The 14,630-nt window shown below is 30.0% G+C and overlaps 1 protein-coding gene across 2 annotated transcripts; it reads right to left on the bottom strand.

Moving 5' to 3' along the window:
* On the bottom strand, positions 1 to 13,699 carry LOC128184673 (allene oxide synthase-lipoxygenase protein-like). Of its 2 annotated transcripts, none has more exons than XM_052854242.1 (17): positions 13,558 to 13,699; positions 12,951 to 13,169; positions 12,458 to 12,502; positions 12,168 to 12,290; positions 11,801 to 11,851; positions 10,702 to 10,796; positions 8,733 to 8,862; positions 7,072 to 7,164; positions 6,532 to 6,643; positions 4,684 to 4,801; positions 4,504 to 4,596; positions 4,096 to 4,162; positions 3,555 to 3,648; positions 3,354 to 3,454; positions 2,533 to 2,697; positions 1,683 to 1,837; positions 1 to 1,558 (listed from the first exon to the last, which is right to left on the bottom strand). In XM_052854242.1, exons 2-17 carry the CDS (start codon positions 13,119 to 13,121, stop codon positions 1,414 to 1,416), a joined length of 1,758 nt encoding a protein of 585 aa, XP_052710202.1. In that variant the 5' UTR covers positions 13,122 to 13,169; positions 13,558 to 13,699; the 3' UTR covers positions 1 to 1,413. The 2 variants fall into 2 exon arrangements, with proteins under 2 accessions (XP_052710202.1, XP_052710203.1); XM_052854243.1 differs by having other exon boundaries at positions 13,634 to 13,699.
* Positions 13,700 to 14,630: the final 931 nt, after the last annotated feature.

Genomic DNA, 14,630 nt, shown 5'->3' with positions numbered 1-14,630 from the left:
AAACATTAAAATATCAAATATTTATTTAGTCATGTCGTATACATTTATTCAAAATCTGAAGGTTTACACTATCATTAATAAGAAATATTTTTAACCGATACGTTGATAAATAATGTCTTGCTATAACAAAAACTACTTTAAAAAGGATGCAACGGTTCAAATTAAATAAATGGCTTACTGTTAGCGCTTTCAGCCTTGTCGGGTCTTAAGACAGTAATGCAAAAATTGAAATTTTTGGTTAAATTAGTTAACTACTTCCTCAGTATTTGCGATAAATTTTCTCTTGGTTAAAGATTTAAGGGGGTCATTTTTCGACATAACATATTGAAACCAAATGTGAGGAATTAGATCTTTGCTAGTTGTTAGTTTTAAAATTATCAGCATCGTGTTATTCCTCTCTTCAAACTGGTTCTAAAATCATCAACATATGAAAACGAGTATCAATGAATTGTTATTAACAGAATAGCAACTTTTATTAAATAAAGATTTATGTTTTATAAATTTTCTATTCTTTAGATTAAAATGTGTGCATAAACATGATAAAAGTTCAGTTGATTAATTGAATATATGTCAAAATATTCGAATTTTCAGTTTTCAATACAAATAATTCTATATCACTTCAGCCTCTAATAAATTACAGGGAATTCGATTTCTCCAACTGCAAATGTGCACTAAAGCTTAATTATTTAGTTTATCTTCAAATCAGTACAGTAAAACTCGTTTAGTACGAACACGGATGTAGCAAATTTTCGGATGTAGCGAACTTTTTGAAATCCCCGGTAAAAATTTTAACAACTCTTTGCAAAATTTTACGGTTATAACGAATTTGGATATAACGAATTTACGGATATAGCGAACTGTTTTGAGTCCCGTAGAGATGAAATATAACGAAATTTAACACCTTTATAACGAATTTCTTTATAGTTTAAAAAAGTAAGCACTACCAAATTAAAAAGAGTTTGAAAGAATTTATTTTCATAGGATTTTTTTCAAGTCATAATTCGATTATAAAAGGTATCAGAGTAATGCATTTTTATTTTAAGCCTCATTTAGCGAAATTTATAGTCTGGTGAAAGAAAACATGTATATAGTGAATTCGCTATAGATAATATTACGAATTCGCTATATAACGAAGCAATTTCATTGGACCCCAGGAATTCGCTATAACCGAGTTTTGCTGTATGTCTAACTGTAATCATTAAACCACTTTTTTGGCTCAAAAATAAAATTTTCATGACTTTCCTTCGTCGTTAAACAAAATAGGATATCCATTGTTTGCAGGTCGGTATTGTTTAAGCAAAAACAAGATTAAAATTGAATCGGAAAACAAACACTTAGAGTTAGTAACTGGTTACAAGGGAATTTATAAACTTCAAAAAGGTTAATATGGGTCATTGAACCCCTTTCCGGCACCTAAACGTTTATAGAATTAAGAACATTCTCTGGAAGAAGCCATTCAAAAGGGTATTCTTTGATTTCCTTTCCATTGTTGCCAGCAGTAATATCGTTATTTCTCTGATTTATCTGCTCTGTGACACCTAATAAATTTTGCTGAAACCTGTGATAATAAAAAGAGAAATTAATATCAAAAATAATAATCATGGGTTGTGCTCAGGCACTGAATATTTTAGTAATAAAATATAACAAAAAATTCTAGTTAAGAACAATATCAAAGCACAAACTTTTCAACAAAAGCCTTTCCATCGTTATCCATTGTCTTTAGATAACGATCGTCATAATTTCCTAAACTGCTTGTGAGTACTTGACTACTGGTCCGTTTTGAACCAATTGTATAAAATATTTCTTTTCCTGTGGGCATTGCTTCATCAAGATCATTCTATAAAGAAATGACGAAATAGTAAAGGTTTGCCAAGTTTATTACCGTGAAATTACCATCAGTTAACAAAACTATACACAGTAACCTTTATTCAAGTATGCTACCTGCCTAATTGTTTCTTGACTTTTAAAATCAAAGTACTAAGCACTGACGGGAGTTGATTTTATCGATTATCATTTATTATCTTGCATGGCAATTAGTTTCTAGTCTGTATTTGAATTACACACTTTTTTATAATATGGATTTTTAGACTTTTCTAATAAGAATTTTGAAAAACCCCATATGAATCATGTTGTGTAATATTTAAAGATGGATTTTCAACTATGTATTAGTAATTGAAAAAATTCTAAAAATTGTTTTGATCCAAGCACTATTGAACTCTATCGAACCAGCCGAGCGTTTAGTTGAACACTCTGGCGTAGGAATACATGAAACTACAAACATTTCTAACTTGTTCGTATTATATAAAATCTGACTATTTTCAAAGTGTTTATTGATAAGTTTCCTTGAAAAACAATGCTTTAGCATACATTACATCGAATTTTTCTATTATTTTCAAGAACTTAGTCTTGTCAGCGATGGTGATTTGTGCTTAGGTCCAAAAGGAATACTTTTTTTTTTTGGGGGGGGGGGGTGTCTCAACGATAACTTAGTCGTTAGGTATACCTAATTTATCTTAAATATTAAAATCTTACCATTTCGTCCTCGGGTTGTCCATGCAAAATGTCCGGCATGTTTGGGGGAAAGGCATAATGGTCATATGCAGGGAAATTGGACACGGAGTGTTCTACACTACATATGTAAATGATATTTGTCAAAACCTCGACGAGGTTTTCGATGCTTGTAAATTCCGGAATACCCTGAAGTTTTAAAACAATACCATCATAATAAAGTAAATGGTTCTATATGAAAAAAAAGTTATCTGCTGTAGCAATAAAAAAAAATGCAGCATTGATACTATCGATTAATTTTTTTTCAGTTAGATAAACAACCCCACTATTCTTTATCATATAATTGAATTTTAAAAGCTTTAAGAATGGATTTAAAATAATTGCCGATTTATTGCAATTAAAAACAAGAGGTCTATTGGCGACAGCGCTCACCTGTGCAATAAAAGCCATTTTAAAACCACCGTAATGTAGTCATATATAAAACCTTTGGACAATATTGCAACAGATCGTGTAAAGAAAGTTTTATTAGAATTTTCACAAGATATGTGTTGAACACCGAGCCCCTTTTGTCTCTGTATGATTTCATATCATATCCCATATTGAGCATTGCAGGTCTAAAAAAGATCTTAAACAACTCTAAAAATAGGGCCCTTTAAAAAAAGCCATAAAGCCCCTTTACGTACTAAGTATTTTTTGTACCAAGTTCGGTTGGAATTGGCATAGTGTTCTGGAGAGGAATTCAATTTTTAGAATTCGTTGAAATGTCTTACGAAATCCCTAATTTTTTTTATATTTTGCCCATAAAAAGATGTATATGTATATTGTTTAAAATTTACTATACACACATTCATCCCACATCCTCCAGTCCCATTTGTTTTTCTTGGTAATAATAATTCCTGTCTAAATGATTGAATCTCATTGTCTTGTTGAACATTAACATCGTCATCTGAAACAGAAAAAAATGACGTACAGAAAACAAGAGTTTAAATTCGGATTATTTTAGAACTTGATAATATTTTAAGCATAGATATATATTGCAAACTTACTGCCATAGTAGTGTGCTGCATATTCATACACAAACTGATGTATTGCTTTATGCAAAAGCAAAGCGTCATCTTTAAAGAAGTATCCCGGTATCGTCTATGAAATGTGAACGACATTGACAACATAAGCACGTAGCATCGGTGAAAAGAGGGGGGGGGGGGGTCTTTTTCTAAAAAATGCCTTTCATAATTTTACATAAAGAAATTTGAATTATGTAAATTTTTTAGATATTATGCATTAACCATCACCAATCCACTCGTTCTTGGATTAACGAAGTAAGCATTAAAAAAAATGGGCTTTGTAGCAATATATTTTTTGACATACAATTCTTCCTCACCGTCCCACCCAACTACTGATTTTTTGTTGATTGCAAGGACTTTATTTTGTTGTTTAATTAGTCCCCCCCCCCTGCAATCAATGATACGTGCCTGCGACACACAACAATAGTTCTTGCAATAGTTTTTGTTACATGTATATTCGGATGAAAAGATAATATCGGTACATAAACGAATGCAGATAAATAGATAAATAAGAAATATTAACCTTAACTCCCCTGGTCTCTAATCCTTTGAGAAGTGAGGCATGTGTACTATACGCCCAGTTTTCATTGCTTCATTTTCAATGAAAAAAAGAAATAAATATCAAATAGAGTAACCTAGTCCAATGCTTTTAACATCTTGTATAAGCTAATCAAAATCCACATAATTTCAAAATACTGAACTGTTCCACGTTTAAATTGTCTAACTTTGATAATTGTTCAATAGCATTATATGTGTTTTCCAAAATATCATTCTTGAAAGGTTATCATTTGTAAATGACTCGTTTGTCTTTCAAAAGTAAAAATGTTATAGATAAAAACAAATCTTGAAAAAAAAAACACATGAACTTGATTGAAGATTAAATGATAAGGAAACAAGAGTAATGACATATTTCAGTTCCAGTGACACTTACTGTTTTGATATGAGTCTTAACATTGTGACACGCCCAATGTAAGTGCCTTTGTCGAAGTGGGCGCCTACCGGAAATAAATCATCCACTGTGAATCTATAAACAAAAAATGCGATGCATCATGGTTGCAACAATAGTGAAACCAAACAATTTGTATTTCCGTAACATGAATTTTCAACTTACTTGTTACCAGCATGCATAAATTGAAAATGAGGCAAAAGTATCTTGTAGATAGGATGTCTGTCCGAAAGATTTCTATGTATGCAGATGCTAACTCCTTCCATTAAAAAATGCGTAAAGCCTGTAATGTTTTTTGTTTTTCATGATTAATCTAACTTAACAGTAATAAGATAAATTCCTATCCTTATTTTCTACATATATTCTAAATAAAGAATAACAATGATATAAAATGTATTTATGCTCTTGTAATGCATAATATTTCCTTTACATTTGCTATTTTATATTTATAGAAAAAAAAAAATCAAAATAAACCTTTAACTATTTTTAAGATATTTATATTTTTTAAAACAAAGTTTTAAACTTTTATGAACTTTTTCTTCTTGAATTTTGTTAAACTATGCTATAATGATTATGAATAAAAAAAATCCAGAATGAACTGAAACAATAAATTATAATGCTTTAGAAGACAAAATAGATAATAAAAAATAAAGGACAACCCAGTCAATAAAAAGAGATGTTGAACTTCTTGTAGTTTCATAATAAATAATTCTGTTCAAATTAAGTAAAGATCATAACATAACAAGAGTCTAATTCTTAATAAAAACATTGTACTTAGCGTTATAGGCAAAATAAAGAAAAATATGTATGGTTTTATAATTCTATGATAGTTAAAGTTTTGCTTTTTGTGCCGTTACCCTAAAAAACTTGACCTAAATACTTATAAATGTATAAATATATCAAAAGTTTTAGAACAAGGAATCTTTTTTCGGCATAGGTTTGCCTTAGGCTTGTCTGCTAGATATAAAAATAAAAAAGGCTTAATTTTCAAAGATTCTTTGCAGTTTCACAATAGCAAACATCAGAGGAGCTCGATCTGAACACAATTACGAGAACATCTAAGAACTATGAGTATCATTATTTTGACGACATTCTGTATGCTTTAGACATGTATACACTGGAAAACATTAAACATTAAAATTGTTACGGATATTGTATGTAGGGAGGTCATTCCTTTCCTTTTTTTTTTTACTTTTGCCGTTCAGGTTTTGCACTCAAAGTTTGCTCATTTAAGCTTAGTAGTTTCAGAACAGAAGTGAGGGAGTGTCATTTAAATAACGAACAACCAGATATACAAGCAGAGTTAGTCTGTAGCTTTATAATTCTTCTTGAAATAGCAGAATTTCAAAACAAGGATGTATAAATATAGTTACATCAATAAGCATGATTCCCTTTATTTCACACGAAAATGGATTGCGAATTTATAGCTTCGTAGAAACCGACAGGGCATAATCTACACGCCATATTCATCGATGAATTGAAACATTCAGCAAAGAAAATCACAGAGAATCGAGATGATTTCAGTCTCATATTTGCCAAAAAAAACAATTTTGCTGTTAATAATTATTTGTTCTTACTTTTAACGATCTATTTACCGGAATTGGTTTGTTAAAAAGATGGATGGGAATATAAACAATAAAGTGCTTTCTTTGACGATTCATGCGGGTAATGAAGATAGCGATCAATGCAGAATGTTTTTCCCTTCAATTTCACCTCCTTCATATCCCACATAAACCACCAAAGAAAGCATTTTATTGTTTAAATAAAATTAAAAAGACATAGTTATAGATTACATAATAAAACACAATTAGAAGTATATATATGTATATAAATATATATATATATATATATATATATATATATATATATATATATATATATATATATATATATATATATATATATATATATATATATATATATATAGTGAAAAATACAAAAAATAAAAACACACATTACTAGTATGTGAACAAAACGTAATTAAATACGATGATTTTGAAAAGATTGTTTTACCTACGTGTGTGATTGAAGTATGATATTGACCTTCTAGCATATTGAACCACATTCTCATTTTTACCCACTGCCGAATTTCTGTGTTGTCCCCATTTAAACGTGGCGTGTATACCTGGATTAAAATATTTTTTTCAACTTTAAATACTTATGCTTAGTTAACCCGTCTTCGTAGAAATTACATGCCTCATTTTTACCAATTGTTTACTTTATATAAAACATGATACATTTGAGCTTATGCTAAAAAGTGATACTCCCGCTCTCTCGTAAATATACAAGATAAGCAAAGTCGACATTTAAAAAGAACTTATTCAAAAATTTAAAAAAAAATGGGTTATAATTTCAAGCATTTGCATTTATTAGTTGCTGAGAAATATTTCACGAAAATTTGTTACTGCAAGACAGACGCACAGAGAGACAGATATGCAGACACATAAGGGTAAAATAGAATATAAACTATTTTTGTTTATTTTATGCTCTCAATTGGAGCGGGATATAACTAGAATGTTATGATATTTGCAACTTCACACAACTTTAAAGCACCTTTCCATCCTTGACGTCCTTTATATTCATCCATACAGCAACTGGCATTAAAACATCTTTGTATATCCCAAACAAAGCCATTGTTGATAGAAGCTACAAAGCGAAAGTGTGCATAATAGTCCTGCATTTTAATTAAAACCAGTTTAACATATACTACATAATTTAAGAGGGTTCAATGGTTGTGGCATTTTATTAGACTGTATTGATCTCCTTTAAATTAAAAGAAGAGTTACATGTAAAAAATGGAAAATATTTAAATTTTAAATAAAAATATATAGATTTTTTCAATACTAAATTATAGTTTATAGCTTAACACTTCATATCCTAAAATATTCATGTTCATTCAGCCTCCTTAAGGTGAAGATCTAGTAAATAAAAGGTACCTACAGGTTTATGAAATTCAAGATATAAATTCTTTTAATGATGCTTTATAACAATATCTTTGTTTCAGAGGGTGTACCGGGGCTTTAATTTTTGGTAAACTCAATGAAAAATCATGTTTTAAACAACCATTTTTTATGAAATATGAAGGGTAAAAGTAACAAATCTCAGATTATTGTACATTTTTGACCAATGAAATATATGTAGATTGTCTACAGTCTCTCCAAAAAGGGCATTAAACAAGCTCTTGACCACCTCTTTAAAATGATATCTAATTGAATATGGGTACCGGGATTACTTTTCCCGTTATTAAATATAGAATGTCAAAATATTGTTTTATTTTCCACATAATTCCTTTAAAGTCGTAAAATACGGGAAAAGAATCATCAAATCTATTATGACGTCATAATAGTTCTAGCACAAAAATGACACTCTGGAATCATTTACTATATCTTGACCTTAAAAAACAAAATGTTTTTAATATGAAAATAATTAATTGAAGATTTCGATACTTTTGGTATTTTTCATAAAAAAACTCTGCCATTTATCTACTGTCAATTTTATTTTCATAAGCGGGTTGGAAGGGCGACTTAAAAAAACCCAACGAATGAAAAAAAAGGTATTTAAACATGAAATTAGAATATTTCAAAGTATGATTGCTATGGATTAACACTTTTCGTCAAAGAAATTGTAAGTAACCAGTTTTAACAGGACTGGGTGATTGTTACCAATTTTAGACAGTATAAGGTCTTAAAAATGCTCTGTGAAGAAAGGTATAGCAAATTTTTCAAATTTTTAGTCTAAACATTTTGGATATTTTCCTTACGAAAAAACAAGACAAGATCTAAATATTAATGTGTTGATCACCTAGCCTCATTAACTGTGTTATTATGTTAAGTGTTATATCACAATCATGATTATCATCCAAATGTACATTAAAAATCTAACCAATGAAACATGAAAACAACAATGATAGATGGAAAATATTGAAAGAAAAAAATCCATCATTTTATTTAAAGGCAGTTTGAAAATAAATCCTGTTTGTGGTGTTATACATGTACATGTGTATGTGGCGATCAAATGACAGATTACATATAATATATAACAGGCGAAAAAATTACAAATACAAATTACAAAGGTATCAGATGATAGAGCTAACTAACATTCTAGTTCTACACAGAGATTTTCAACAGTATGAAATAGATTTATCATTTTTATGGTTTTTCTTCTTCTCTGTTTTCCCTTGGATATGCAAGATCTATATAACAGTGTATACTTACTGTTGGTTCGTTTAGAGAAATCTCAGTTAGGTCTACAACGAACAGTGTCCCCTGTTGAATGTGTGTCTCTAGTGTCTTTCCCGCCAAATAGGGATGGTTTTCCTCGATGATATTTACAAATGGGACAAATCTGTAGAATCGAAATCACTTTCAATGTTTGCAGTACAATATTGTAGACGTTTTCATGTTTGGTTGATTCCATTTCTTTTTACACCACAATGCACAATGGTCAACATCATAAAACGGATATTTATTCCAAATTTATCATTTCTATATTTTTTTTCTGATGTTTTGAATTGTTTATTTGAGAATTTGGAATGTTTAATACATTTAAATGTCAGACGAGAGGTGACAAATGGAGTCTTTTTAAAAGAAATTGTTATGTAAAAAATTTTCCTGTCGTGTTTTTGTTTACAAATAATCTGCTGTAAAGAAATAATTATATTTCTAACTATTTGATCTATAACATCCTGGATAAACTGTTCCGTTGAGTTCATAAATCCATATACTGTAAGAGTGGTTATTTAGGCGTGGGAGAAATTTACACCAGTTACGCAGTAAGCTGGAAACCGCATAAAATACCCCTTTTACCATAAAATGGTAAAACTATCAAAACTATCAAAGGGAGATAAATCACACATCCGCGTATTCAATACCCGCGCGTATTGCTTAAAAACAGAAAACGCTTACTGAATCACCAGCGTAATTAACCACTTTTTCAGTAAACAAAAAAAGATGTGAGTGAAACTTAAACGATAAGAAAAAAGTTTGTAAACAAAACTAAACATTCTTTACACTGTATCTCGCTTGTTACGGGCCGCCAGAAGGCAGTATTAATATTATGCTTATTTCTATGAATTTAAAGTAAATTTGCATGTAGAAATATGTTTTATGCCTGTAAGAAATATAACGTATTTTTGGATTTACTCGTAATTGTAAAGTGGGTCATAGACGTGTAAGGTGCGGTTTTATCGAAACTATAATCTTTTCGGAAAATTTCGGAGTTTTTCAGTGTATCGGGATCGGTATATGGGACATTTTAAAGACCTGAAATACTGAAAACCTGAATGACATGAAATTTTATATAAATGATATATTTGAATTTCTTTGTTCTGCGTCAAATGAAATGACTATGTGTGCGTGTGTTTGTAATATTTCCATGTGAAATGTCGTAGAAAAATATCATAAAATGACGTCCATAATAATTTACGCAAAGACCTAAAAATTTAAACTAACCTAATTTATTTTAAGAACCTCGTGAAATTAAATAAGCATGATTATCTTCATTAACTAAAGTGTACATAAGATTTATTATTCCATTGCGGAAAAAATGATCCGGCTTATTTTTTACCTTTAAAATTGTTTGCAGTTTCTACCGGGTGAGCATATTATCTTACATGATTCAATACAATGCAACAAAAAAAAATATGGTTTGAAAAACATAATCTCCAAGAGAGAATAATGATGAGTCGAACTTTGTCTTAGAACAATGTAGTACAAATCAATGTGTTCTCCATTACTTCATACTATGGCAAAGGTCATATAATTACCGTTAGAAATGATTACAGTAACGAACTCGATTCCTAATAATATTAGTAAAATGTTACACTTTAAAACCTGCTACTGAAAAATATATCAAAATTTACAATAAAAAATAATAGTACAACAAACTCGTTATTTTCTTCTTTGTGATGCGTTTTTATGTAAACAACTAATGATGATTCATACAACAATTATATTTTTGCGGCCCATTTGATGCTTGCGTCAATATCTTTTCTTGTTAGTTGACTAAGATTCAATGTTTGATGTGTCATCATAAATGCTACATATGAGAAAGATCTCAATCAGAAAAAAAATAGCCAGTTTGCTAGAAGAAAAATCATTTTACTTCAATATTGAAGGTGTTCAGATAAAGAGACATTCACTGTAGTGTAGAGTTACTATGGACCTTGATGAAACAAAATCTTACTGTTCAGGAATTGTTTGGACTTTTCTGATAAGATTGCGAGTTAGCCCATTCATTCTTTGCCAGGCAAACCAATGATCAGCCTGGGCCCTTTGTGACTGTAAAAGATTAAGGATTGATTATTGATTATAGACAATTTTTTTTTTACCATTTCTACTTATTTTCTTCTTTAATTGCTGCATATTATATCCCTAATATATCTTTTCCACTACTAAAAAAAGTTATGGAGTCGAATTTGTGACTTTTAATGCAGTTACATTGGGTGAGAAATATAGATTGTTCCAATCCAAATGGAACTTATTTTTCAATTAGCGTAAATTAATTATTTATTAGCAAAAATAAGTCTTAGAAATCCGGTTTTACGATTTTGAAGAAGTGAACGAATTCTGCAAAGAATATTGCTGTCCATCATTTTTGTAAGAATAAAATGATTCTTATACAACACTAGAAATGCACATGAAAACTAGGAATACAGCTTTGGATTTGCGGATTTGGAGGAGTGGTAGCTATAGTAATATCATGGAACACACTGCTGTTTTTAAAGAAATAGTAAAATATACATTCAAAACATGAAAACATGAAATCAATATCTGCACATCGCATTTTTTTCCTTAAGTATTGTTTGGTGTGCCATTAAAAAAATATTTGAAGCAAATCTTTTTTGAAAATTTTTGACTTGGTCTGTAAAACAAGAGGTCGAAAAGGAGAAAATATTACAAAGACGCAAAAATTATTTGAACCATATGAAAAGAATATTGCTGGGACTCTTCCATAATCTTCACCTCTAAGGTCTAATGAAAAATCTTTTGGAGAGAAAGGGTACAAGCATTAAGGGCTTGGCTTTGGCAACACTGATATTATCTCCTTTTTCAAACTCTGTTCGATTAACTTTATCAGACTCTGTGTGCACAGGTGAAAGCCGAGGGTCCAATTAAACTTAAATAACGGAACATACATACGTGCGTGCATGCATGCATGCATGCATGCATACATGCATGCATGCATGCATCCGTCCATCCATCCATCCATCCATCCATCCATCCATCCATCCATCCATCCATCCATACATACATGCACACTTATGTATGTAATTATTACATACTTGGGTTTGATTTGGTCTGTCTACTTCTTCCTTTCTCCACACTTCACATCCCTGAAAATTACAGCAAATAAAGTATTAGTTTCTAATTAACTAATCAAAATATGTATGATTCATTAAATCACAATATGATAGAGAGAGAGAGAAAGAAAGAGAGAGAGTGACAGATTTAAGAAAGATTTAAAGAAAACAAATATTCAAGTTTTATCTGCTTTTATTATTTGCTCAAACTAAAAGCTCTGATAAATAATAATATATTTCTGATAATCGAAAAGATTTAAAAAGATTCCTCCAATATTTAAATAAGAAGCAAAAAAAAAAACAATAAGCCTCTTCTATTTTCTTTAGCCTGTTATTATAAATACTTTACCTTGGGTTCTTTTATTACTTTAGAATCCCTGAAATGCCGTATCATTTGTTGTATTGTCCATTTTCCTCGGCCAAATATCAACATGTAAATCACACCGGAAATAATCCGAAGTCCATTAAAGAACTGTTTAGGAGCATTTGACAAATTCATATTATTTAAAGAAAATAAAAAAACATTTAATGCTACAGCTTTGAAATTAAGAATTTAAATCAAATAAATCAGATGTATTTTATTACGATACATTATTCAAAAGAAAATGGAAGACAATGTTAATATAAAAAAATGCATACCGAGAAATAGAAAGACCTTTTCTCTTCTTTTGGAAATTCGCGTAGCTACAAATTTTAAATGTATCTGAGTGCACCAAATAGATCTATACCATTGGATAGATTTAAAATATAGTAAAAAATTAAAAATACACATAAACGTATATATTTAAAGTTGGCAAATAATAAAATTATAAATGATCTTTGCTGTACAAAGGCCACTGGACGGCAATTTTGAATTAAAAGCAAGAAAAACTGGGGAATCATTTACTAGAATGCGTGGTGGTCCAATTTTCGTGGTATTTATGGGTAGCTTTCTTCAACAAATTTACATCTTCGACGAAAACAATATTAAAAGGCTTTATATTCTTATTTAAACTGAAAACCGACACTTCCACGAATAAGCAAAAAAATCACAATCAACGAAAATCGGTCCCCACGAATTGAAATGATTCCACAGACTTGTAGTTGACATGTACGCTTTAATACCTTTCACTTATTATTTTTTTTAACTCACCATTGGTGGTAAATTGACAATATTTACGAGTCTTTGTTCGAGATCTGTTAATCCAAACGTTGGCTGCTGTAATTGATATTTATTTCTAGTACTTTGCAAGTTCTGTCGTCTTGTTTCAGTTTCGTCGTCGTTTTGTGGAAGCTTTACTTGTACATTTTGTCGGTTACCCATCTTCAAAGTCCTTTTTTTCAAGGTGAATGTCTCGGTCGTCAAGTCTTTCTATGAGATGAGAATAACTTTTAAAGATTAAAAAACCACCACTTTGAAACAGAAAAGGAACCAGCATTAAAGATAAAGTGACTATTCTGCGACTTTATCGGGTTATGCAGTCAAAATCCCAATATTCAATAGTTATTTTTAATACGTTCATTTTAGAAAAATAAAAATAAAAAAACCCACAAATTTACACCGAAGATTTAAATATTATTGAAAATAAAAACACCAAAAGTAGTTCTAAACCCGATACTCCTCGGTTTAAAAACTAAAGCACTGCCAACCAAATGAAAGGGTTAACCTACGAGCTATTGCTAGTAGGTGTGTGGTAATACCAAGCTTATTCACTATACACTTCTTTTGTCTAAATTTCCATATCATTGAAATATCTTACTTTTTAAAACTAAATCCCTCTCCAGTTCAGTTATATTGCTTGGGTCTAATGCAACAGATTAGGAAAACAACCATACCTAGCTATATGCTTAACCTTCCAGGCTACTCGGTTTAGAGAAAATGTTATACTGACAAATATTAGCTAAAGATTTCACCAACTAGCCAGTCCTTGTAGGAGGGCGGAAGTACTTACCCTTGAGAACTGATATCCTTGTTCATCTTGATAGTACAGGATATCATTTGTTCAGAGTGTCCTGATCAATGACTTTTCTAAACGGATTATTTACAGATACATATTACACACGCTTAAGGGCTCCAATTTTATTCATTTCAACATTAAACGAGTTCATAATAAGTTCATTAGTAATGGAATAGTTAATACAAAATTAAAAATGTCATTTTAAATTGTATTCAAATCAAACAAGGTTTTTTAGTTAAAGTTGATATCTTTTCTAATGAAATGCAAGGACAAAAAGCCTGTACGGAAATATACCTCTATAACATCATAATAGATTTTCTATTGTCATTTATTTTCCATCCAAAATGTTTTATGATAATGATATATTGACAAAGATCATATTCGTTTTAAATTAAATTTTTAATGCATTTGCTTATTGTTTTATATTATAAACTCTTTAATGAATGACTTTTATTCTATTTGAAATCGCTGATATAAGAAATTATGCTACAAGGCGGATATAAATTATAAGCAAATGTAGTATTGTTTTATTATGCAATTGTATCCATTTTTAATTTGCAGGGTATTCCGGATTTCAACAATATTGGCAACATTATAGATGTCTTGGCAAATTATTTCTTCTTCTGCAGTGTTAAACATTTCGCAACATTTTTTTTTTCGAAATGATCAATATGCATTTTCATTAAACTAGGAGGCAATATAACAAGGCAAACTTGGAAGAAGAAACGGTATTTGCTGTACCCTTGAGATAGCTGGATAGTAGTGGCTATTTTTAGACTATATCGATTGCAAGAATAAGAAGAACTATTAATACTTTAAAAAAAAGATATAATTCTACAATCTTTTTTTCAAAAGTTTTTTTTAGCTATTTTGTT

This window comes from Crassostrea angulata, chromosome 5 (assembly GCF_025612915.1).
Source record: "Crassostrea angulata isolate pt1a10 chromosome 5, ASM2561291v2, whole genome shotgun sequence".
NCBI classification, from domain to species: Eukaryota; Metazoa; Mollusca; class Bivalvia; order Ostreida; family Ostreidae; genus Magallana; species Magallana angulata.
This window is presented reverse-complemented; position numbering and strand designations above follow the sequence as displayed.

Bases quoted from the DNA above. Each gene is read 5' to 3' on its own strand.
- LOC128184673 (XM_052854242.1), bottom strand. From the start codon at position 13,121: ATGGGTAACCGACAAAATGTACAAGTAAAGCTTCCACAAAACGACGAC. The intron at 3,455-3,554 runs GTAAGTTTGCAA...TTTCTGTTTCAG, and splicing joins TGCAGCACACTACTATGGCA to ATGACGATGTTAATGTTCAA. The intron at 2,698-3,353 runs GTGTGTATAGTA...TTAAAACTTCAG, and splicing joins CTGGAGGATGTGGGATGAAT to GGTATTCCGGAATTTACAAG.